The sequence below is a fragment of the Gordionus sp. m RMFG-2023 genome, chromosome 1, assembly GCF_954871325.1.
Source record: "Gordionus sp. m RMFG-2023 chromosome 1, tfGorSpeb1-WG-v2, whole genome shotgun sequence".
Lineage (NCBI taxonomy): Eukaryota > Metazoa > Nematomorpha > Gordioida > Chordodea > Parachordodidae > Gordionus > Gordionus sp. m RMFG-2023.
The window spans coordinates 58,960,393-58,987,499 of NC_088775.1; the positions used below are offsets into that span (position 1 = coordinate 58,960,393).

At 28.2% G+C, this 27,107-nt stretch overlaps 1 protein-coding gene across 5 annotated transcripts in view; it reads right to left on the reverse strand.

Annotated features, from left to right (window-relative positions):
- Positions 1-8,788: 8,788 nt before the first annotated feature.
- Positions 8,789-27,107, reverse strand: part of LOC135923035 (uncharacterized) — a 155,717-nt gene continuing 137,398 nt past the window's right edge. For all 5 annotated transcript variants that reach the window (XM_065457634.1, XM_065457636.1, XM_065457635.1 and 2 more), the window contains 5 exons: positions 14,920-15,118; positions 14,279-14,650; positions 13,900-14,031; positions 9,263-9,386; positions 8,789-9,221 (listed from right to left, as the gene is read on the reverse strand). In XM_065457634.1, coding sequence (XP_065313706.1) covers positions 9,200-9,221; positions 9,263-9,386; positions 13,900-14,031; positions 14,279-14,650; positions 14,920-15,118 — 849 coding nt within the window. In that variant the 3' untranslated portion in view covers positions 8,789-9,199. The remainder of the gene's footprint in view (positions 9,222-9,262; positions 9,387-13,899; positions 14,032-14,278; positions 14,651-14,919; positions 15,119-27,107) is intronic.

The following is a 27,107-nucleotide window of genomic DNA, read 5'->3' on the forward strand; positions in this document are numbered from 1 at the left end:
ATGTTGATCCAAATCATCAAACAAATTTAAGGGCAAAATGTCTTTTGTGTTTAAATAAAACTATTTAATTTTCATAAGTGAGCAGCTTCAATCTAAAAAAGCTTCTAAAAGTAAAAAATCTTTCTTTTAAATACAAATTAATTTGGAAGATTTTTTTGGATTCCATGAAATTGATCATCAGGAAGATAATATATTGGACAAATATTTTTTAAAATTACTATTTTTGATAAATTCCCTGAATTAAAAAATATCTTTATAAAATACAATACCCTGCTTCCCTCTAGTGCTCCTGTGGAGTGCCTATTTAGTATTGCAAAACAGGTCTTAGGGGAGAGGCGTAGATGTTTGTTAGATTCTAATTTAGAAAATTTATTACTTTTAAAATAAATATTTTGATAGATCATTTAATATAAATAAAGCTTTTTGATAAAAAAATATGATTTTGTTTCCTTTACCTTCAAAATAAAAATCAAAGGAGCGGTTATGGAGTGGCACTCCATTACTTGGAGCGGGACCTAGCTCCTTTAAAAAATGTAGTAGCGGGAGCGGGAGTTAGCTACTTTTAAAAAGGAGCGTTAACAACTCTGATTTTAGAAATGGAAATAATTTGAATATCCAGAATTATATAACTTACTCTTATAGTACTGGCGGTTCCCACAACACAAGTTTCTGTAGAAAGGGCCTTTTCGGGGCTATGTGTTATCCTCACAACGAACAAAAAGGAATCCATTTATATTAGAAAATATATTATTTATACTTTCAAATAATATATTTAAAAATGAGTTATTTTCAATCTTATATAATTTTTTTATATATAATTCATAGATGCTTATAATAATAATAAATTAACGATGATGTTCCTTCAATAAAAAAAAATTTTCTAACCGTAATGAACCTTTATAATTAGCTGAACCGAACCTTTATATACTTTTTCTTAAGAACCGTAACCAAAACGTATCCATTATAATTTTTTACATACTGGTTCGGATCCCTGTTGAGGTTACATTAACATTTATGACCATTAAATTTGATAAATTATCTACTCTTTAATATGACTCGATTATCTACCATGATCGAAATTGGTAAGTAGAAAAATTCTCCTAGAAGATAATTGTCGGAAATTAATTCCTCGGAATAAAGTTTTAAGAAAATAATCTGGAAAAATTCTCTTAATACTCCAGAATAGTATAAAAAGATCCCTAGATATCTTTTTGATATCAAAAATAACCCCGCCGCCAAAAAATGGAAATATTTTTTCATTGAAAAGATTCTATTTAAGTTACAAATATTTTCTAATTTAAAAAATTGATGAATATTTTATAATATGATTACAGTGAAGATGAAATATTAAGATAGTTTATAAATTCTTTTATTTTTTAGTTGTGAATTATATTAAAAAATGGTTTCAATTTAGAAAATAATATACAAAACAATATCAAAAATTATATTTAAAAAAATTTATATTGAAAATAATAAAAATAACTAAAAAAGGTACTATGCTTAGAAAATTGGACCGGCGCTTACAAAGGTAGAATCATTTGGTCGCATGTAATCTGTCTCCTTTTTTTCCTATGGTTTTAATAAAATTAAGGTCCTAATTTCCGAACATGCCTAGGTGTTGACATGAACACATGTCAGCATATCTGTTTTTTAAAGTTCTGTCCTTTTATAAAAATATATAAATAGCATAATTTATTAAAAATATTAAAATAGTGTAAATTATGTTAATAATTTCAAGATTAATATAAAAAAAATATATAAGAGGGGGTGGCAAAAAAGTTTGTTATTGAAATTCGATAAAATTAAGAGTTGTCTGAACATGGCAATTTGAGTTGATTGTAACATTTTAAAAGTGGATTCATGATCTCCATTAATTTAAAATTTTTTTAAACTTAGAATCTTAAAAAATGTGAGCCTATGATCCCATTGTTAGAAATAATTATTGGAATAAAGTGAAATTCAGTAAAGTCGTGGTACTTTATTTTTGACCTTTCAACTATAATAATCGGATCGATATTTGGGTTGTAGGAAAATTATGAGACGCAAGTGAAATCCCAAATAAGGTCTTTTACTCGAAACCAACTGACAAGGATAAGTGTACGGGTTACAGGAGGTTTTGGTAATTGGTCATCCCTAATTTGTTTGAGATTATTAGCGACTTAACCATCCTTTAGAATATAAACAGGGTAGGACGGCTATTAGGATCGGAGTTTTTACGTACCCTTCACATATGTAGACATAAACCGCCTAGTTTATATTATTTGGTCGCCCTCCTTCTCATTGGATAGCAATAGACCAAGATTGGCATCATTTGAGGATAAGAGTGTCTTCAAAGAATGGATTAGTCTTCACCAATTTCATAATTAGCCAGAAGAGGGTTAAGAAAGTCTCTTTTTACCGAGGATTGTGGAAGAGATAAATAGATACATTTTTCTGGCATAATTTACAAGTAGTTTTAAATAGAATCACTACCACTTATAAGCTTACTTATAACTTCGCAATGAATAAAAAGAAAGGACGGCTGACAAAGAAAATAAATTAAGAGGGAAAAGCCCCAAACCACCTTGATTAATGTGAAAGGGGAAGGGGGGGGGGGTAAGAATGGTTTGTCTTTAATTTTTTGAAGGGGTGTAAAAGGTAGGCACCCATAGGGAGATATGGTAAAGCCAAAATGAACGATATCTGTAGATTAAAGATAGAAATAACCGATAAAAAAAATCAAATTTTTTAATATATATTTATTTTATTCATTCACACTTAACATTTTAGTACGATTTGAAGTTATACACTCGTGGCCAAAGTTAAGAATACGGTTAGTAACAACTAGTTGCTTATCACCACAAATATTTATAAATTTTTACAATATATGACATATAAGAAATAGAAAGAATAAGAGGAATTATTAACTTAAAAATTTTATGGTTTAAGCAGAATTAGGGGTGGTAAATATTATTTTTTCACATATTTTAATAAGACTCATTAATATCTACTTAAATATATCATTGACCTGCAGGCCCGGCGTGGCCACCGGGTCTAAAAATTTTTTTAAAAAATACCCACGGGCCTAATATTTTAAATAGCCATTAACAATTAAAATTAAAAATAGTACATATGGTATCTCTGCAGGTTTCTGAAATATATTAATAAATTTTATTAAAGTAAATAACAAATGGTTAAATTTTTATTTCAAAATAGATGTTTCACAAATGGTACGTGTAGTGACACCAAATTTTATTATAATTTTAACTATTTTTTATATTTTGTACCGCAGTATATATAGGCAATAGTCGAAAAATTGTTTATAAATTTTTGATAATAATTTATTATACCGATAAAAGCTTGTAATTCTTTAACGTTTCTAGGTAACGGTGTGTCTAAAATTGCATTGACATTCTTATTTGTTGTCGTAATTCCCTCTTCGCTAATCAAATTTTTCTTATGACTCTCAATTGATTCCCCCGTAATTATTATATCGTCCAAATATACCGCTACTCTAGGTAATCCCTTTAATAATGAATCCATTGCTTGTTAAAAAATCGCTGGCGCTGAGGCTACCCCAAACGGAAGTCGTGTGAAACGATACAATCCACTAGGCGTGTTGATTGCTAACAGTTTTTTTGCCTCCTCATCTAGCTCTATTTGAAAATACGCTTCGGATAAATCTTATACTGTATATTTACACCCATTACCTAGGTGGCTAATAATTCATTAATTCTGGGTAAAGGATATTTATCTATCAAAATATTTGTATTAACCGTTTATCTGAAATCACCGCAAATTCGTAAAGATCCATCTTTCTTCAATACGGGCACAATCGGAGAAGCGATATTCGAGTATTTTAGTCTTTCTAAAACTCCCATATATTACAGTCGTTGTAATTCCGTTTCGAGTTTTGCCTTCCACGCAAATGGTATCGGTCTACTTTTCATACATTGAAACTGAGGGTTGGATTTTACCGCTAAACTGGCCTTAAACCCTATTATTAAACCTAATTTTTTAGTAAATAATAAGGAAAATTTATGTACAATATTATTCTCCCAAACCTCATTAACTATATCACATTGATTTATTTTTATTAATTTTAATTTGTTTATTAGGTTTCTACCTATCAAATTAATCCCATTGTTTACAATAATAAATTCATGATATATAACTTTATTCATATAATTAACGGGTAATATACATTTACCTTTACTATTGATCATTACATTATTATAAGATTTTAAAATAATATCCGTTTTTGTTGCTGGTATTTTTAAATGGTAAACGTCTTCTATATTCAAAATGGAGACTGCCGATCCTGTGTCAATTAAAAATTTAATAAAAATTTTATCTATCAATAATTTCACCTCAAATTTTTCTCGAGACTCCTCTGGAAAGTCCCAATCCTCAAAACTTTCTCGCTCATTTTCTGGAACATCTATCGTTCGAATATATTCTTTCTTCCCACAATTCCTTCTGCATACTTTTTGTAAATGTCCTTTTATCCCACAATTATGGCAGATGGCATTCAAATTAGGGCACTTAGGTTTTATGTGATCTCCTAATTCACAACATTAGCAAATAATTTTTGATACTGGTTTGTACTTGTCATACTGCTCCCTTGTTACTGTTTTTGAGATTTTATTTATCTCCTTCCCTGCATATAATTTTTCATACGACATCATTTCTGTAGTCTCCATTGCGGTCGCGATTTGTATTGCACTATCCCATGTCAAGTCCTGCGTGTTAATTAATTTCATTAATATTTTTCCATTATTATTCCTGACACTAATTTGTCCCGCAATACTGTATTATACATATCTTCAAATTCACACGTCTTTGCCTTTATCTTTAATTTTTTAATATACTATACGATGGTTTCATCTTTTTCTTTTTCCATTTTAAAAAATAATTTCTTTCTAACATGAAATTCGTCTTCTTCATATAATAATTTTTTAAAAGTTTAATTATGTCATCATATGATATTTCCTCTAATGTCTTTGGCAAACACAAATTAAATAATTTAGAATAAACCTTTAATCCAATATTCGCTAATAAAAATGATTTTTTGTCTTCTATTTTTGCGATTTTAAATATGAATTCCATCTTTGATAAATAAACTTCCATATTGCACTCCTTTATATTATATTTCTCCATTTGAAACGACTGCACCATTGTAGTGATACCAAATTTTATTATAATTTTAACTATTTTTTATATTTTGTACCGCAGTATATATATATCTTTTACAAAACAAACAATTAATCGTCGTACACAATTAATAATATATATATTTAAAATTCATCATATATTTAATTGCCTTTGAGGCTAATTGTTTCTATTACAGTACGTATACCGTTAATGGCTTTAAAAATGTGACAACTAGGGTTTTATTCCAAACCTGGATTCGGATTGGTGATTACTTTTTTCCGAACAGTAACTTGACCTATAAATATTTAGGTTTATATACTCGCACTCAATTTCCATCACCACACCCCATTTTAACCAATAAAATTTTGAGGCCGTATTGAGCGTTTTATTATTTATTATAGTAATGCAAAAAGGACTTCCATAGGAAATACTGAATGCTAACGATTTAATATAGTAGCAAAAGGTTTGATGGAATTGAATGTAAAAATATTCGGATGGAGGATGGTTATGGAAGAGAAGGGCTTTAGAATAAATAGAAAAGACGAAGGTAATGTTTGGAGGTGAATGTTTAGAAAAGATCGAAGAGACAGGCACCTGGATATGTGGGAAAGGTGTTCCTAAAAACTTTAATAAGTTCCTGCTATCGTAAATAGGTTCACGATAGGTGAAAGGAAGCATGAAGAAGGTAAGTGCAGCATTTGTTTGTTTAAAGTGTAAGAAAGTGGTACAAGATGATGGTAATAACACTATTTTTATATTAGAAATGAAACAAAAAAAGTGAGGCAATTTTGCTAATTAGGTGAATACACCTAGGGCAGATGGAGGCGTTGACTTGCCATTGGTAGCAAGACATTGTTGAAAATGAGAGATGTTTTCAATTTTAGCGAATAAAAATAACTAAGTTTGAAGGGAAAGGTTTATGAAGCTGTGAGAAATTACATGATGTAAGAGTCAGCGATAAATGGGCAATTAAAACGACTCACAAAGCCAAATTAGAAAGAATGGTTAGATGGATATGTGGGATATCTTTGATAGAGAAACAAGCAAAGAATTGAGAGAAAGGAATAGGAAAGAAGTAATAGGCGATGTCGTGAGAAGAAATAGACCGAAATGGTTTGAATGTTGAGTGGAAGGTAAAAATCAATTGGTTAAATAAATGCCGTTGGTTATAAGTGCAGGGAACAAAACAAAGGCTATCAAAGATAAGTTAGATGAAAGTGGTAAATATCTAAGCCCAGAACAGCGAAAAATGGAGAAAGGGATTAGAGGGGAAAATACCTTACCCAGATAAAGCCACTAAATGATGAAGAAGATTGAATTTTTTAAAGTAAAAGTAAACAATATTAGGTATATCCTAACTTGATTTTTTGTTTTTACTTTTCCATTATGATATAACTATTATCGTTTTACAAATTTTTACCAGAAAAATGTTTAGATGTAATAAAAATAGTAGATATTGAAACTTTTTTTATTCTCATTTTTAGAAACGAAACTTCATTCCATTCAATTGATAGTTTTGGCAGTTGAATAGTAATTTCTATTTATACCAAACCTGGATTATGCGTGCCTGGACCGAACTCCATTTAAAAAATTCTGAATCTGGAAACTTACCGAACCCGTCAAAAATTTAGGGTCGAGAACTTGTGTTGTAGACAAGGCCACCGCCCCCCCCCCCCCCCCCCAAATTTTTTTAATTTAATTGAAATTTATTATGTATTATAGATATTTTTATATAATTTTATAATATATTTTTCAAAATTTAGAAACAAATATCGTCGGCTTGTGACTTTTTCACAATTTGAACGTTTGATGATTTTGATTCAAATAATCAAAAAAAACTAAAAAGATTTTGACCAACTAGATTTATTGGAAAACAACAGTCAGTGAGACTTTTCATCGAATTATGAAGTTATTTTTTTCAGTGCTAGAATCCTACATATCAAGCAAAGGAAAGAATTCTTCAGATGCTGAAAATCTTTTGCAGGCTATTACGAAGTCACATTAATCAATTCATTGCGTTTATTTTTTATTGATTTAGCAAAATGCTACAAAATATTAATTTGGATTTAAGGGAGGTTATGAATAGGGCAGAAGATATTGTTGAGATATTAACAAATATCAGATAATGTGGATGATAAATTTTATGAAATATACGAGAAAGTAAAGAAGATCGCTAATATGTTTGGGATGAAATTTTTAAACCTAAGTAGTTTTCTAAACAGTCCAATCGCTTATAGATGCATATATAATTGAGGATTTTTCAAAAATACATATTTTTATTCCACTTATTGATACATTTTTATTTCAATTGGAGGAAAGATTTATTAATCACAATTTTATTTTAAAAACTTTTATTTTCTTTTACCGGTTGAGTCTGAATTGCTGATTACACTTGAAATGCAGGATCGTATAAGCTACTTTGTGATGTCGAATTTTGGTATAAAAATCAGCACCGGTAAAAACGGTTTAAATGGATTAGCCCTATTAAATATTTATAAGATTATTCTTGATAAAAATTTGATTCTAGATGAATTAGCAAATCTCAGAGAAAGGTAGACCTCTCTTTATAAATTCAAATCATAAAATTGCAATATGATTATAATATGTTCTTAGTAATAAAATTTTTATATGTATAATGAATTAGTCATAATATTTATATATTTTTTATATTATACTATTTTTAATAAAAGTATTGCATTTGCAATAAGAATTATTTATATTTTGATAATATACTTAATTATAATTGTAAAATTATAATTTTTAAAATACCGTTTTAGAATTACTTATATTTTATTGTGATTACATTTTATTAAAATATAGTTATTTAGAATAAATTTTTAATATAATAATCTGTATAAAATTCGAAAATTTTGGTATTTTATTGTATATTATCATTAAAATAAATACAAATAAAGGGATGTTATTCATACCAAAGTATGAGTGATCATTAAAAATGAGAGGTTTGTGGGGGGGGGGGCGAATATTTGTTCTTTCTACACCGAATGGATTTAATTAATTTAAATTTGACTAAATATTGATAAAATTTTCAGAATAATGCTTTCAATCGCTTATTAATCATAGATTTGGAAAAAATTTTGTTATTAATTTTTTTTACATTTATACTGGCTATTATAGTAGAAACTAATAAAGCATAAAATATTGGCAAATTTTAAAAAGGGAGGTTTGGGGGCGGGATCCCCAAAATTTTTTAACCCCCCCCCCCCCCCCCCCCTACCATGGATAAATTCTGGCTACGCCACTGTCGAGAACCTTGATATAAATGCCTTCCACCAAAAATTTCATTCATGCCTTAACTAAAATCGCCTTAGTAATGAATAATGGAATTTTTATTATTATCATAGTGTCACTTATATATTCTCATTATAAAAGAAAAGGATAGTGCAAATGTTACCATTGCTAATTTGTTTTAACTTTTCTTGCTAAAAGGACGAGCGGAATGCAAAATGCTATATTTAGTAAAAATATAATTTATTGTATACATTTTTTTTTGCATAAAATATTATTGTAGTTTATAAATTCTGCAAAAAAGGTGTCTATAAATTTCAAGAAATAGGACATTTTTGAAATAAATTTTTATTACAAATACCGTCAATATCAATAATATGACAACGATTTTTATGATTGCTTACATAAATGATAAGGCTTTAAATATAATTTAACGTTGGTGGATTTTTAAATTATTAATATTCAACTGATAAAAATATATTCTTTAGTTTTGTTTTGAAATTTATATAATGAAGTGTATGGTATATAAGTTTACTATGCGATTTGATATCAATTTACAATGATGGATTAGATCAATTTTTAAAAACTATTATTACATTTAATATAAATAATTAAAAGATATAGGCAAAAAAATGAACATTGAAAATTCGAAAATAAAGCCATCGAACTTATAAATTTTTTTGGCCCCTTATGAGCTAGATGAGTGGTAAAGGAGGGTATTAAAAATTATTTACTAAAAACAGGAAATAATTTAATGTGGAGTAATGAAGTTAAACATTTATATGAACTCGCATCAAAATATCTGAGAATCGTAGTAGTATCAATCAAATCTTTTCGCGTCACTAATAAAAGATTAACATTTATCGAGAATGAGTATTTTTACATGCCATATCCCAATTCGGACAATTTTTGTCGCAATAATTGATTTTCTTTTCGCAATTTCGCCAAATCATCTCCCTCATTTTCGTGATCGATCATTTCAGTAATGTATCGGGAAAATATTTTATCTCGCAAATTTATAAAAAGTAATATAGATATATGAAAGTAAAATAATAATTTTTTTATCCACCTTATCTAATATATCACAAAATAAAATATAAATATGAAACTAATTTAAACCATTTTGCAATCAAGACATAAATATTATAAAGAATCCAATATATCTAAAGTCCGTCTTAAGCCTAAGGAAATTTAATAAAGTTCTTTAAAAATTTTTTCGTAAATTCTCATAATTTTTTATCCTAAATTAAATATCCGGCCACTGCCGGATGAAGTCAAATTGAGCTGGGTCAATGAGATTGAGTCCGGGTTAAATCGAAGCAAATGATATATTGCTTGGGTATAAATTATAAAAAACGTGATATTTGATATAAGCACAAAATCTAAGAAGCTTATGAGCCAATACATGACATTTCAAGAGTCGGCAGTAATTTATGTAGCTCATCGAGTTGGCTTAATTCCGAGTATTTCCACTAAAGACTCGAGTCGTGGCTAAGTTGGCAAGACTTAGGCGTTTAACACTACTTGAACTTTTAACTCTAACATTAAAAATTTTTAAACCTTTATCACATATGTAAATGTTACCTTTTTACATAAAAATCAAAGACCGCTGCCCAGGCCCGTAATCTAACCAAAGATGGTATAATTTTAAAATAATTTATCTGATACCTGCAGAATCGACCAAACTTCGGTACACGGGCAAAGTGTTTTTAATTTTCTTAAATATACATTTAAAAACCAAATATTTTAACTCGTTATTAGCTATTAAAATTACAAATAATATAATATATTTTAAAAAAATATGGCTAGGCCTAAAAATATAAAACCCGGGCCAGGCCGAACCAAAAATTTTTTTAAAAAAGAATTCAAGCTGAGCCGTGTATAGGTATCTCTGCAGGTCTCTAATATATATTAATCTAAAAAATCAAATACGTTAAATATTTATTTACACATTATATTTTCAATTTTCCATTATTACAATTTGTAAAATAAAGTCGAATTATTTAGAATAACAAAATTTTAAAAATTCTGGGCCGGGCCGAAAAATGATAAAAACAAAAATCCGGACATGGTCAAAAAATTTCTTAAAAAATAGCGGGCCGAATTCTTCTTCTCCGTTTTATGGCGATTTCCAGGTTTACCCAGGTAGGTCAGCTTTCTCTCTGATTTTTCTTTTCCATTTTTGACAGTCCTGAGCATCAATATTTGTAAGATAAATGCTTCTCATATCCGCCGCTATCGCATTTGTCCACTCATCTTGGGCCTTCCTCTAGGTCTTGATCCTCTTACTTCCATCAAGGTGGATTTTTTTACCCAGTCATCTTTTGTCATACGTTCTACATGACCAAACCATCTTAGTCTATTTGGTCGCATTACCACTCCAATCATTTCCAAGCCCAATCCTGCTCGCAATTCCTTGCTAGTTCATCTCTCTCTCAGATATACCCCACACATCCATCTAATCATCCCCATCTCTGTTCTATCTAATTTGGCTTCGTGAGCCGCTTTCATTCCCGATATTTCACTGCCATAAACTAAACAACTCCTCGTACAGCTTATGTAAACTTTCCCCTTTAACTTCAGAGATCCTTTTTTATTTGTTAGAATAGACGAACTCTCTGAACTTCTTCCATACTATGCTTGTCTGACCCTTGCAACAACGGTAGAATCCACACCACCATCTGCATTTAGCATATCACCCAAATAACAAAACTTATCCACTTTCCCTAGGGGTAACCTATTGCCAATATCCAGACCACCAATTTCTACGTTATCACTATTATGTACCCCTTTTATGCACGTTCTACAAATAAAGGTCATTCTTGCTAACATCAAATTTCTTTTTTTCCCGTTACATCTATTATATACCCATTTCTGGCATCTGGTGCATTGGATTGAATTTTTAGCAACTCCTCTCGCCGGATTTCTCCATTTAGATTTTCTCCACCAATCATCACCTTTGTCTTTGCTGCATTCATTTACAAGCTCTTTGCTTCCATAGCCATCTTCCATTTACAAATTTTACGCAATTCATTCTTACTGTTTGCCATTAATACAAGATCATCTGCATATAATAGCTCCCAGGGACTCTAGCCACCACATCCATTACTAAGATAAATAATAATGGACTCAGCACGGATCCTTGATGAAGTCCTACCTTTATTTCAAAGCTTTCACTATCTCCATCATCCGTTCGTACTACAGTTTGTGCTCCTACATACATTGCCATAACCAACCATTCCTCCATACCTGATTATCTCAAGGCCCATCTAGTAACCTCGTGCGGCACCCTGACAAATGCTTTCTCCAAATCAACAAACGCATAATATAGCTTCTTTACCTTCGCAAGATATTTCGCCTGTATTTGTCTCACCACAAAAATTGTATCTGTCGTGCCTTTCCCCGATGTAAAACCAAACTGCATTTCATCAATTTTAGTGTTTCCTTATCCGCTTCTCTAACACCCTCTCAAATACCTTCATTGCATATTTCAAGAGTTTAGTAGCTCTATGGAATATATGCCGAGATAATATTATATAGCTTTCTACCAAAAATCATCTTAATAACCATTATCTGGTTATTAGCCTCAATTTCTCCGCAACCAATACCCCAACTCCAGCCTTACCATCATTACTTCCTTGCCAGAAGAATTTATACTTTTCATTAGTCTTGCCAATCGTTCTTGCGCTATTACTTCTACCTGGTCTCCTGTATGCAGACACATCTATATGTCTTCTATGCAATACATCTGCCACTTCTCCCATGATACTCCCAATGTGACCCTTACTCTATCCCCCCATAAACTAGTTTCTCCACTTATTATCAAGTCGTTTATGGCAGTCATGTTTTATTTTCACAAATCGTGGTTCTATCAGATTTCCCACCCTTCTTTTTGTCGTAGGTGGATTATGAAGCCCACGGGGAACCATGGGCTCTACCCCACTAATGTTTTGTTGTATTAGGAGATTTCGTAGTAAGGTTTTTACAATCGGATAGCTTTCCTGACATCAACCCTATTAGTGACTTTTTCACCGTCGAGGAGAGGGCGATCCTATTCTAGACCCAAATCACCAGGCTTAAAAATTATTGAAAATCCGGGCCGGGTTTAAAATACTCATTTACAAGATGAGTTAATGATAGTCACTACCTTAAGGTTATTACATTTATTTTGTTTATTTCAAATTTATTTAAATAAATTTGAAAAATCGTGATTTTTGGAAAGCCTCTATGGCCTAGTTGGCAAGAGCGTCTCTTACCAATTCGATGGTTATGGGTTCGAATCCCAGCAATGATCATGTTTTTTCTTAATCTAACGGTGGTTCCGTCTTGGGGGGGGGGATGATATTCGGAGGCCGGGCTCGATCACGTGATTCCTTTATAATATATGTTAAATAATAAGGGACTTATTACATTTTAATAAATTTTGGTCGGTGTTTAGTAAATACGGTTGGTATTTAGAATATTGTTATACGTTGACTTGGTAGAAACCATTAACCTATAAGATGGACCTGCCATTTTATTTCATTTCTATTAAATTAATTATTTGGTAAAAAAAAACAAGGGGTTTTATTTTTTAAGGAACAATTTTATATTGAAAATTGTGTTTATTATTCACGTTTTAAATTGACTTTTTGATGTTAAAATAAAGATATACAATTTAATTAAATTAAACTTGGAATCATGATCGAACACTTTATGAGAAGGTTTTAGCCAAACTTAAGTAACTCCGAAGTCAACCTGAGGTTACTTTTTTGCATACCTTAAGTGGTCCTAGAACCGTCCTGAGGTGGATCGAGTTAATCAACTAAAAAGTAACAACTCCTCCTGATGTCAGAGTTAGTCTTTTTAAATATCTATAAATAGACTCGATTCGCATCTTTCACTCTCATTTAGAGGCGACAAGATATTTCCAGGGAAAAACAAATATTATTTTTTGCTCTATTTTAATTTTTTCTATTACTATATAATCCTTATGGAAAATAAAATTTACCATTCAATATTTCATTACAAATTTTTCAATATCACAATTATTTTAAATATAATCTCCCAATATTTTGCTGGAAATCTTCATTATTGCAAACATTTTATAATTCGTTTATTTTGTTAAAAATTGAGTTAAATTTTTTTAATACTATTTTAATATTTTTATAAGAAAATTAATTACTGCAATTTTAATTTCCTTCAAAATGATTCAGCATGTTTTCCCTCATTTTTACATCCCTAATTTATCATTCTTATAAAAATAAAAAAAGATTTTTATTTTTATAAAATATAATTTTTATAAAGCGAAATACTTTATTATTTTTAAAAAATCAAATTGGGAATGTTTTTATAAGATATCATCCGATCATATTTTTCTTGAAAATAATTAATATCGGTGCTGATCAGATTTTAATATACTGGACAGCTCTAATTTAAATCTATTCAATAATTATAAGATTCATCGAAAATAAAATATCAATAAATCAGCTTATGTTTGCAAGAGAGCGATAAAAAAGAATCCGTAAATTTAAAAAAAACTTTTGATATCGTGAACATTTGTTAAAACGGTAACATCGTCCTCAGCCAGTCTATAAAGCACAAAGGGTTCTAATTTTAACATGAATTCATTAGGATTTTCCTTGGTCGTAACATCATTGCTAGTATCTTTATCTGAAATATTGCATAAAATATAGAAGGATTTTTTATCGCAACTATTTTAATCCTTAAATTGTATAAGCAGCAGTTTAAAAAAAGTCATGTAAGAAATAAGTTGTAAATGAAACTAAATCATGTTATGTTACTATTGAATATGTACCGTGCAAACAATTCATATCCAAAATTTGGTTATATAGGACAAAAGATAATTTGAATATGAATCAAATCAGGGTTAGGAAATCAATTAAATGATTATAAATACCATCAGATAATTTTGTTCCTATCAACTTTAATTGAATAGGTTCTCTTTCGACATTGATAAAAAGAGAAAAGGGAGAAGGCGTCTTGTAAGAATTTTTTTTCTCATTGTTTAGGTTGCCGGTGGATAGAAGTTCTGCAATAAGAGTAAGTGTTTGACTAGAAATCAGTTGAAAATCTTGATTTAATTTGACGTGTGGATTGATTTGTAAGAGACTCGGTCCTATGAGTAATTGAAGGATTGGTCGAGACAACGATGGGTTATAACAAGCTCGGAGTTTCAAAAAGACTCTCTTATGCTTATCATTGGATTTAGAGTTATCGAAACTAGATTGCAGTTGTGTGTAATCGGGGTCTGTGTCTGTTTTGGTGGATACTTCACCATTCAATGAAACATAAACAGTTTAATTAATAATAATATATCGTTTTGCATAATTAACGATTTTATTTTATCGATTTCCAATTTTTTAAAAAAATGACAGAGTTTGGCTATATTTATAATATTATAAAGAATCTTTAATTTAATGTTCTTAGACGTGGTTATTATTGAATAGGCTAAAGAATATAACTAGACTTAAAACAAGTGATTTATAACATTGATAAATGGAACATATACGATTAAGAGTAAAATTAAACCAATCATACCATCAAAATTGTCAGAAATTTTATCGTGAAGCTTAGCTCGATGAGTCCACATTTTGAAATCAAAACAAGTTTCACCCGTCCCCGTTGAATTGTTCAAATTCTTCCAAATATCTATGTCGATTAGGCTTCTATTAAGGGTAAAAAACGCGAAGTGTTTTACGTTAGAATATGGGATGGGATTAGTTGAGGTTATCGATTCCTATTTATTTATAAATATGCTAATTAGAGCATTGCAAAATCGATGTTATTTGACTCAAGTCCGGTATGATTCTAGATGGTAGTTAGCTTCTCTCTCAGTGACACATTGTACATGATCATTATCTTTGTTCTTTTCTTTTTTGCTTCATTTAACACCTTAGTCAGCATACTTATATTATCTCTCGTACATTATAGAACCCGTTAAATAGCTTCAGGATACTATTTCATAAAACTTTTTCCACGCATATCTCACTCTTATCACTACTGCCAAGTTATTAACTCCATCTGTGTCCAACAAAGTTTGAAACCTGAACTAAAAAAGGTTCTGGTTACGGTACTGAATGTATTTTAAAAAGAGGCTCTGGTTCCTAAAATTTTGAAATGTAGCTTCTGAGTTCTGGTTTTTATTTGACATGGTTCCCAGGGTTCCATGTTAAGGTTCAAGTTCCGAATTCTGTTAAAGCAATTAAAAAAATTTAAAACTAAAATTAACCCTCTTGAATGAATGAAACAAAATTTTAAACAATATCCATATAAAATATTTGCACTATTGTTAGAATCGGATCGACTGAAGTAACCTGATTTTAGGATGACCATTTTTAAAATGGAGGAATCTTGGCAAGAAGGATAAATATCAAAAATTTTATGCTTTAGTTCAAATATATCCTTAGTTATGGATCTTCAAAGATAAGAGCCTTTTCCTCTTTTAACGAATCTTAAATTACTCAAAAAACTTTAGTCTAAAATAGCAAATTATATATCATTGAGTAGCCCTCAAAATTCTCCTTAAGAAAATTGAAAATTATTTTAATAATAACTTCAGTGTCGTTATATTTCCGATAAAACAAAAATATTATTTTGAAAAGGGTCTAATTTGAAACGATGAAACTCACCAAATATGTATGTTTATTACCAATATATTTAAATGTTAAAGTAAAAATTTTAATAGAGAAAATAAGAATTTAAATTATATTTAGATTTTTATAATTTAAGAATAAAAAAAATCAATTATAAAAGGCGTTTAAAACGATGAAACTCATCAAATATGTTCATTATTAATATATTTAAATATTTTAGTAAAAACATTAATGGAAAATGAGAATTAAAATTTTAGGAAAAAAAAAATTAATTATCGATGGTGTTATCGTTAATAATTATAATATTTTTTTTCTTAGGGTACATAAAATTGTTTTTTTTTAAAAACTTCTGGTATATATGTTAGCGTTAATGTGTTTTTTCCTTAACGTGTTATTTTTTTTTAACTTTGAATAATTTTTTGAGCGCGTTTATAAAAATTTAAAATCTAAATTTACTGGAAATGTATTCCAACATGTTTGGAATACCTACCCTATGAATTTCAGACAATTTTGCCATGATCTTTTAAACTTAATCTAATTTATATTAGTTTTTCCATAGATTTCTTATATAAATGATAAATGAGTAAGATTAACGGCAAAATTGTCTACAATTCGTAAGATAGATATTCAAAACATGATTGGAATACATTTTCGATTAAATCAGATTTTTAAATTTAAAAAAAACGCGCTCAAAAAATGATTTGAAGTTGAAAAATAACACATTGCCCCTAACACACATAATAATTTTAGAGAAATATCAATAGGTATTTATAAAATAAGATGCATATTTTTATTTAAAATATATATTATAATTATCTTTAAAGATAGGCCCTCTATAGTGATCATTTAATCCTAAAATTAAAAAAAAAAAATTAAATTTAAATACTTATTTTCTCCATTAATATTTTTACCAAAATAATTAAATATATTGGTAATAAACACATTTCATGAGTTTCATCGTTTAAAATGGGGCAATTAAAATATTTTTTTGTTTTATCGGAAATACAACGACACTGAAGATATTTTAAAATAATTTTTCATTTTCTTAAGGAGAATTTCAAGCGCCACAAAGTGATATATAATTTGTTACTTTAGACCAAAAATATTTTGAGATTCGCTAAAAGAAAATGCTCTCATCAAACTTTGAAGACACATAACTCGGGATATATTTGAGTTAGAGCATTAAAATTTTGATTTGTATAAAATATACAATCTAACCTTTATACTAAGTTTCATGCATTTTTTAAATAGTCGTTAGAATATGTGGGTGATTTGTCATGGAATTAAATATTGGTTCTGGTTTCTCTTAATCTCAAAAGAGTGTTACTGGTTCTGGTTCCTAGAATTGCACATGTTCCGAAGGTTTCAGTTCAGGTTCCAAACTCTGAACCCAAGTATTATGTAGTACATTCAAAAATGAACTAAAAATAGCATATAAATTTTTAAAACCATAAATAATTAATGAAAAATAATATTTAATTGAAAACTTAGAAAGTTTAGTTACGTTAGCATTCAAAATATATAATACTAACAGAATTTATAAACTTTTCAAGAAATATCTAAGGCAGTATTTCCAATATCCTACTACAATTGTGAACACTCACATCATAACAAATTTTCTACAGAATGTGAATTAAGTGAGTTTATTGCAACGCATTTCTTATTTTTTACTCCCCAATCATAGCCATGGATTTTCATGGATGTAACTTGAGGTTTTTCATTTCCATGTTCGTCTTCCAATATAAGAGTTCCCATGATAGTAGTCATTCCTCCCACCTCTCTGATAACGAGGCAGTGGCGGCCTGAATAAAGGCCCCATGGGACATTTCTAAAATAAACCTCCCTTTGTTGGACTACGGCCCGCTTTTACCCGGCCTGCGGCCGGGAATTATATGATTTTATTTGAAGTCTACTCCACTATGTTAATATTTAAATTATTTTCTTATCTTTTTAATATCTGTTATGATCCATTTAAAAGAATTCTTAACTTTTTAAAATCTATTATGATCCATTTAAAATAATTACTCGTTCTTTGTGAATACATTATTCTTCGAGTTAATTTATAAATTTTTGTGTTCGTAATTATTATTTCATTCATTTAATAGCCGTCAAGCGATGATTAGAAAAAAATAAGTTAACAAAATATTTATAAGAATTAAATAGAAGCTCTGGTATATTTTTATAATATTAAAATAAAAAACGAAATATAATATTATAAAAATATATTTAATTGTTAATGCTAGGTGTGCTGATAGTGTCCAATAATAGTTTATCGTTGAGCAGGACTTGAAACCGATAGCATTTAACTAAATCTTGCATTTGCCGCAAAAGGTTTGGCCTTAAAAAATTGGAGCATAGGGGTGATAAAATAGGAATACTTTTTCTTTTATATTTCTATACCTTAATATCGAAAAATATGAATATTGGTAATAGTATTAAAAATTTACTTCTGATTTGATTTTTAACATATTTGCATTTTGTAGTCCAATATATAAAAATCATATATTCCCAAATTAGGAAAAGTAGCAGATTTAAAAATATGGTTATCACTGTATGTATGTCCTACATATATCAGTCATAGATTTCAATATATTAAAATTTCTAAATGATATAAAATGAATTCTATAAGAAACTATTAAATGTTTAATTCTAAATCGGTTTTGAACACTTGGAAAGAAAGGAATTTGCTGATGTTGTGCCTAAGGTTAAATTTCCTTTAAAGTTGGCTTAACAATTTTCACATTAATGGTAAACATTAGCTCAAATAATCAAGAATCTCACTTAATTAATCACTTTCTACTGACATCATTAATAAGGATTCAAGTTCCGCCCAATATTTGTTTGCAGTCTATTTTTAATTTGCTGAAAGTTTGTGCACAACTCACTTGTGAAAAAGATAAATCGTATACTATATAAAAGTCAGTATATGCTGTATGATAATATCTCATATAGACATATCAAACATTGCTTATATTTGGTTAAAGGTTCTTCCATCATTGTAACTTTCTTTCATAGAATATTGAATATATTCTTCATTTTCACTTTCAGGTTCTGATGTGTAATCACTATATAAATCAAATCTTTGTACTCTTCTTCAAGTATAGGTAGATTGCTATAAATTCCAAAAAATGAAATTAGTTCCCCTCGCAGCTTATCACGATCCACCTTAGCTAACGAGGAGATTCTTTTCAAAGTTTCTTTAGTTATACCTTCCCTATTAATTTCATCAAAACTTCTAGGATGGAAATATTGAGCATCAGTTATTAGATGTTCATTTTTCGAAAATCATGTAAAACAAGTTACTATCTGATCAATGATCACGAAATACTTCAATTCATTAAATTAAAGGGAGTCATTTTAACGCTCATCTGAACATTCCTCAAAATATATATTATTTTTATGACTAATTACGGTATTTCAGTTCATGGATATGTCATCGGGTATAATCAAATCGGCCAATAGATAATAACATATTTGTATCTATATATAATGAGATTATAGAATTAAATTTTTTTTTAGAATCATACCATTTTCCAGGCAGTTAAAAAGTCTAAGTTTCTTGTTTATAAATAAATTGATAGAGGCTCAATTATTTGAAATTCAAGAATATTTGTGCCGTTAGCTATTAAGTATATATTTTTTTCTTCTTTATATTTAATGATCTATGTTAAATAAAATGTAGATGTTATGTTTGAATGAAACTATCATTAATAATATTTTATAAAAAGATTAATGGATAAATAATGCAATAGAGTTCTCAATCTCCCTACTCTAGCCCAGGAAAATCCTTAAACATTTAAATTGGGTTATGTATATGAATTTAACAAATACGGTTCATTTTAGTTAAGGGAGGGGGGTTATAAATTTTCTTAATACTTAGTCACATGCAAAAATAATCCAACCAACCTGTATTTTAAATCAGTAACAGAGAAAATAAGTTTGTTTTCCGGGATAGACTGGGTAATTTTTATTTTTAACTTATGATAAATGTTTTGCAAAATTAAAAATATTTTATTTCTTTGGCAAAATTAAAATAAATATAGAAACAACTTCACTTTTTATATTAAAAAATCTATTTATCTCGTAAATAGTAATAATGTGATTTGTTGTAACACATTTCTAAATGTGATTATATAGTTAAATAACTTTCCATAATTACTGTAAAAAATATTTTGATATATTTTTTATAAAATTTTTTTTAATAATAAAAGTTTTTAAACTTTAATAAAGACTAACGTCAAAGTTATGAATCGAATATAGTTTTTTTATGCTTAGGACACAAGTTTAAGTAGTAAAATGAGAATTTTAAAAAAAATTTCTTAAAAAGAATTCTAAGATATTAATTTTTTTTAAATTTAAAGTATTATTCCAATATTCCAAAGATTGAAAATCAGGATATGAAATTAAAATAATTTCTTAATAAACATGAATGAAAATTCATTTAGGGTTTTCACTTTATTCTTATTTGTTTAGATAGACACCAAAATAAAAATATTTATTATTTATTTATTCTATGTAAATAAAATATTATACTATACATGTCATTATAAATTCAATCATTTAAAGGAATGCATCGATTTACATCTTCAATGAATTTTGTGAAATTTATATGTAAAATAACTGCTCAAATACTCGTAACAATAGCAATAACCTCTATTTGGTTAATTGGTTAAGGAGAATTCGATCCGTATTGATTTTTAATAACTCCGAAAAAATTTTCGATCGAATTTAATTGTAGCGAATAGGTTGGTAAAAATATAATATTTGGATAATTTTCACTAATTATCTTCGCTCGATGAATAGGAGCATTATCCATTATAAGCAATGAATTCGATTGTAAAATTGTATATAATTTAACGAGGTATGTTTTGAATTTTATGGCAGTGAAAGCCCCATCTATAATTGTGAATTTTTTCAATCCACTTATTCCTATTGTGCATAGGACTGATATATATTTTTCCTTTGGAGGGAGGTAACTTAACAGATGGCCTTTTTGCCAAGAGTGCCTACCCATAGTGCGAAATTATATGGGTATTAAACCCTGTCTCGTCCAGAAAGAATACATTTTCAAAAGAAATATTTTTCATCTTGTCACAAAATTCTTTTCGAATTTGAATTACATCTGGAGTGTTCCTCCTATCGGGTTCTCTTCAAACCCTTTTCCGGCTCCAACTCAATAATTTAATACATTTAGTTATAGCTGACTCGCTCACTCTTATATGCGACGGTAAATGTTCTATTATGTTTTAATGGAATAGCATTTATTATTACCAAACAATTCAGCTATATTCGATTGAGTTCTGTGTTGTCTTTCTTCTTCCGACTTCGTTATTTTATTATATAAACAGATAAAAAGTCGTCGTAATATTCAGGGAAAGTTTCCCGCTTAAAACGATAAACTGAACCAATGGATAAATTTAGATCCTGGGCAATTGTCTTTGCATTAGACTAATCATCAATTGGTTTGCTCAGCCATATTTTAGCCAATTCCATTTTTTTCCCTCAAACAAATAGGATCAAAATTTGGTTGCTTTTAAATATTCAAATATTGACATCGGTTTGTAATGTCAGTTAGACATCTAAGGGATTGCTGGGATAGGTGAATAACTTTGGTAACTATTTGTTATTTCGGATCGCTTAGGTTTTTAGTTTATTTACTCGATAATCGGAAGAAGTGGTTAATATTGAACTCGCTTGATCGCTCAAAAATTGTGCAATATCGGAATTTTATTTGCACGCACTAATTATTGACATAAATTTCCGACCCCCGAGAGAATATGAAATTTCATTCGATGTATCTAAAATTATGTATATAAAGTTAGTAAATAATTGAATACTATATTAGTAAACCTAAAACTGGAGATAGATTCAAAATACTAGCGATAGTAAAATTTGACATTTAAAAAAAATAGATATATAGTTTTTAATCGGAAGAAAATATTATAATTTAAAAAAAAATTATTATTTATAATTAAAATTGTCGCAAATTTAAAAATTATTAAAAGTTTTTAAAACTAATAATGTTTTTTGTCCTGAATGGTGTTTTTTTATATATTATTTTGGTATATATTTGTTATAACGAAAAAAATATTTTTTTTTGTGGTTAAAATCTAAATATAGAGTTTGTAAATTCATTATATTTTATTTTTATCATGCGCAATAATCTGGTTGAACATCGGCACATTCGTTTGACTTTAGATTGTAAGAGTCAGGATGAGTCATATTATTTTTATTTTAGAGAATTGTTTTTTTTTATTTATTGAATTATAAGCTATAATAAGGCCGTTTTTAGGCAGAATTTGTTACTTTTTTTACTTTTGTTGTTTTATTTGAATTTATAAAATTATTATTGACTGTATGGGATATGCACAACGGCAATACTCAACAAGTTTTTACAATAATTACGGAAAGTTATTTTACTATATAAGAATGTTTTTTCACATTATGGAAATATGTTACAACAAATTATATAATTACTGATTACTATGTATAAATATACATTATTTAATATAAAAATAATTATTTTTACGGGGTTTGGTTTTGTTTGTGATTATTTTCATTTCGGTCCATTCCCATTAAATATTTATATATATATATATATATAATAAAATATATTTTCTATATATAAATAATAAATATTGCGTGTATATATTTATATTATTATTAATTGACGCTATTTATTTTAAGACAATGTCCAGAGTTGTTAAACACTATTTTTAAAAGTAGTGCGCTACCGCTACTGCTATTTGTCAAAAAAGTAGCGCGCTACCACCATCGCTACCCATCAAAAAAGGTAGCTATTAGCTACTATTTTTTAAAAAGCTACTTTTTATAAAAAAAATTTAGAAACAAATTTGTTTCATTTTTTGCTTATAATGTAATTGTATAGTAAATAATATATAAAAATCAACATTTATAAATATTTAAATATAGTTAGTTTTGATTATAAAATAAAATTATGTAATAAAAATAAATATTTAAGGCAATAATCATTTTTTTTATTTATTTTGTTGCATTTTAATAATAAAATCATTTCAATATTATCATCCCCAAGTCTAGAGCGACGATCAGAAAATATTAGTTTAGCCTTACTAAATAATCTCTCAACACTAGCACTTGAGGGCAAGGCAATATTTAATTTTATATACATATTTTTAATATAAGAAAGATTATCAAAAATACTCATTTGAGTTAAAAAACGCGTCGAGGAGATTTTCTATTATATTATCTTTAGTGGAAGTCATTTTTGTGGTTGTAACTAGGCCATTTTGTTTAGTATGAGACTATTCAACTTTACCATAAGCCTATTACGTTGATCTTTAGCATCATCGGAATTGATATATGGTTAGTTTAGTTTAAAATTGGGATGAATCATTACAACTAATACATTAATCATCATTGTATAAGTTGGGGAATCTAAAAGTTACAAAAATAGTGAATTTGAAAAATATCTTAATCATAAATTTTATAAATATTTTCAGATTTTAATTTTAAGTTAGAATAAATTAATTTTATTACCTTCTCACAATGCCTTTTAACAGAGTCTACTAGGGGCTGGCAGAAGATTAGATTATTCAATTTCTGTAATTTTGTAATTAGGATACTTAAAGTGGGAACATAATACCCCATCTCCATATTATCCTCACCTTCCAAAATTTCAAGGGAAAGAGCAACATATTGCATAACCTAAAAAATAAAAATGATATGAAATTGAATCATTGTTAATTAGAATTATCTATATACTTTTTTATAAAAGTATGCTATATATTCATCGTTAATATATTGAATTCCATCATGATCACAGAGAAAATTCATCTCTAATCTTAAAATGCTAGTTACATATAGTGGGGTTAGGAGTTATCATACCTGTCTAATTTTTTTTTAAAATATGTTTGAGCCTTTAGAAGATTTGTTCTACATATTTCATATAGTTTGACATTTATAAAAAAGTGGATCTTGATACCCTTTTGAAATCTCCATTTCTTAGGGCTCCTTCAGCATCCACAGTTGCTATCAAATTTAGATTAAGGCATGAGCATCTCTGATGGCTAGGCATTAGAGCATTTTTCATTACTTTAAAGTTATCTGCTATCTTATTCCTTAGTGTCTGGAGACATAAAATTGTTGTACCAAAGGATAGAGTTTTAATCATCATGGTAAATGTTGGATTATCAATCAAGGACATTGACTGCACTGTATCATTTATATTATTGGCATGAGCATTATTAATATTTGGTTTGAATTGAATTGGTCTTTGGATGTAGAGTAGCCTAGACGAAAATTATTTAGATGTTTTTCTATTTCCTTAAAACTGTTGGACGAACATTTTTATAAAATAAATACTATTAAATTTAAAAATGACAATTACCTTTAGGTGTTTTTTGAGGTTATAGCTACTGGATTGATTCGAGGATATATTTTTTTTTACATTTTAAACAAATAAATTTGAAGCCAGTTTTGGTTTTTATATTAATATAAAAATATTTGTCAAATTTTGGAAATTTGTATTTTTGTTATTAAAAACATTTTCTTCCCGGATATCTTCCATTTCATCAATATCATCGTCTGACTCACTTTCAACGATTTGGATATCCATTTGCGATAACATTTTAAATAATTTACACGTGATTTAGGTTTATAATACAAATTCAAAATTAGAAATTGAAAAAATATTTCAATTTCAAAATTAAATAATAAATCATAAAAATTATAATTAATTATGATATTATATTAAATTTTGTTTATAGTTATATTTTTAAAAATTCAAAAAAATGAGCGCGCTAAAAAAATTAATAATTTTAAAAAAAGTAGCGTGCTATTAGCTATATTTTAACAACTCTGACAATGTCTTCCTATTTAATTTCATTGGATCCACATTTTAAGAACTAATAAAAATAGCGAAATGGTTTTATTTTAAATAATTCAGGGCTAAGCATTTAAATTTAATTTTTTTAAAATTATTTATAGTGCGAATATTTAATAAAGGTTTAAATTTATAATATTTAAAAATTATTATATATAAAAATATAATTAGAATTTGTATCAATTTTTTTAAAAAAATATCTTTTTTCTTTTCTAAGGCCCCCAAATTTTTAAAATCTCGAGGCCCCGTAGGACTTTTTCCCACGAGGCACTTAATATTCTGAAGGTCTCAAGACAGATTCTTGATACAACTTCGCTCGCCTCAAAACCTTTAGCTCTCTGATCAGCGGCGGACTGGCCATAAAACCAAGTGAGCATTTTATCCATGATGCCATGTAGATTAAGGTTCATAGAAGAAAAAAGAGGACGATAAGAAAAATATATTAATTTTTTTTTTCCATTTCTAATTATATATATACATTTAATTTTTTAGAATTTAAAATATCCAGGCGCGTACGCAGCGGGGGGGGGGGTGCTCAAAAATAGATTAAAAAATAAACCAATCATAAAAACAACGAATCCCTTTATTAATATTTTAGAAAATTACCTAAAAAATGAAATAATATTGTTGAAGTGAAAAAAGAAATTATGAAAAACCAAAATATAAAAATTTATATAAATAATAATTTAAGTTCATCGAATTTAAAACAATATATAAATAACTTTTAATTAAATAAATCTTTCGCTTATTTAATTACAATGAATTTTCTTTCTAATTTTTAATATTAATATTTAGTAACATTTTTTAATATTTAAGTATCTTGTATTTAAGATACATTTTTTGACCAACTCTGTAAATCATTGGCGTACGCAGCGAGGAAATGCAGATGCTGGATATATTTTTCAAAAATATTATTGTTTATATTAATTTATATTTGTTAATATTTATTCGTATCTCATATTAAATATATATTTAATTACATTTATTATCACATTCATAAGTTATTTTATCAATTAATTTCGATTTCAAGTTTTCAAGTTTTCAGGCGTGATATTTACTTATTATTTTCAAATTTTTAACGGCCTAATATTTATCCTATTTTCAAATTTATAATCAAATAATAATTATTTCTGAAACTTCTTGTCCAACAGGGAAAAAGAAATTGCAACCTTGTCCAACGAGATAGAATTCTGCCATCAAGCAGTAACAGCTTTTAAGGAGTTAGAAGAGCCAATTATTTGCTATTACTGAAATATCACAATGGCCTGAAAAAAATATTTCCTCAGAAGCAAGAAAATTATTGGATTTAATGCTTATTCCAAATTTTATTTCTCATTAGAATGTATTAATTAATTATACAACTATTTTAAGTATTACTTTTCAAAAACATGACATTGACTTGATTAAGAAGATAAGAATAGCGGAGAGCATTTTATCAGAACTCAAGGAAATTAGGGCTAATGTTGATGAAGAATTTCCTATTTTATTGTTGAGTCAAAAGCAGAGCTATACGTGTTTAATACTTGTCTCCCTCGACTTGTAGCAAGGCAAGCTCATCGATAAAACATTAATATAGGATCAGTAGAAGAGTATATCTTAAATACAGATACATTTATAACCCAAATAAATGAATTTTTAATTCTTCATGCAGCACTTACTAATCTGCAAATATTACTTCCACAAAAGCCTTCCCAACCTTTTATAAATGGTGATAGAAAAAAAAATAGTTAGATTTTTATCATGAAGATGTTAAAGTATCTTATGATGCCTTACTAGCTGAACAATTATGTTTATAAGATTAACTATGGTTGATAAAGTCCCAAAAAATGCTTTGGATGCTCTGCATTATTTCAAACACATTTTAAACTATATTCCCAATGTATTAAAAGGGTTTATATATATATTAGCAACTCTTCCCATTAGTAAACTAATGAGAGAACATTCTCTTTTTTAAGAAAAATAACAGAGCCCTGCAGAAGTACCATTTGCAGGGCACTCAGGCCCGGCAGGCTTTTTTTTAAAAAAAATTTTCAGGCCCGGCCCGGACTTTTTAAAAATAAATTATTTATTTTTTATAAAGCCTGTCCTGAGTGTTTTTTTTAAATAATTCAGGCCAGGGTGTTTTTTTAAAAAAATTCAGGCCCAGGCCCTGGTATATTTAAAAAAGTTAAAATAGGGTCACGCCCCAAGGCCGGGCCTGCAGGTCTCTGAAAAACATATCAAGAAGTACAACTTCTGAAAGTAGATTGAAAGGTTTGGATCTTTTGAAT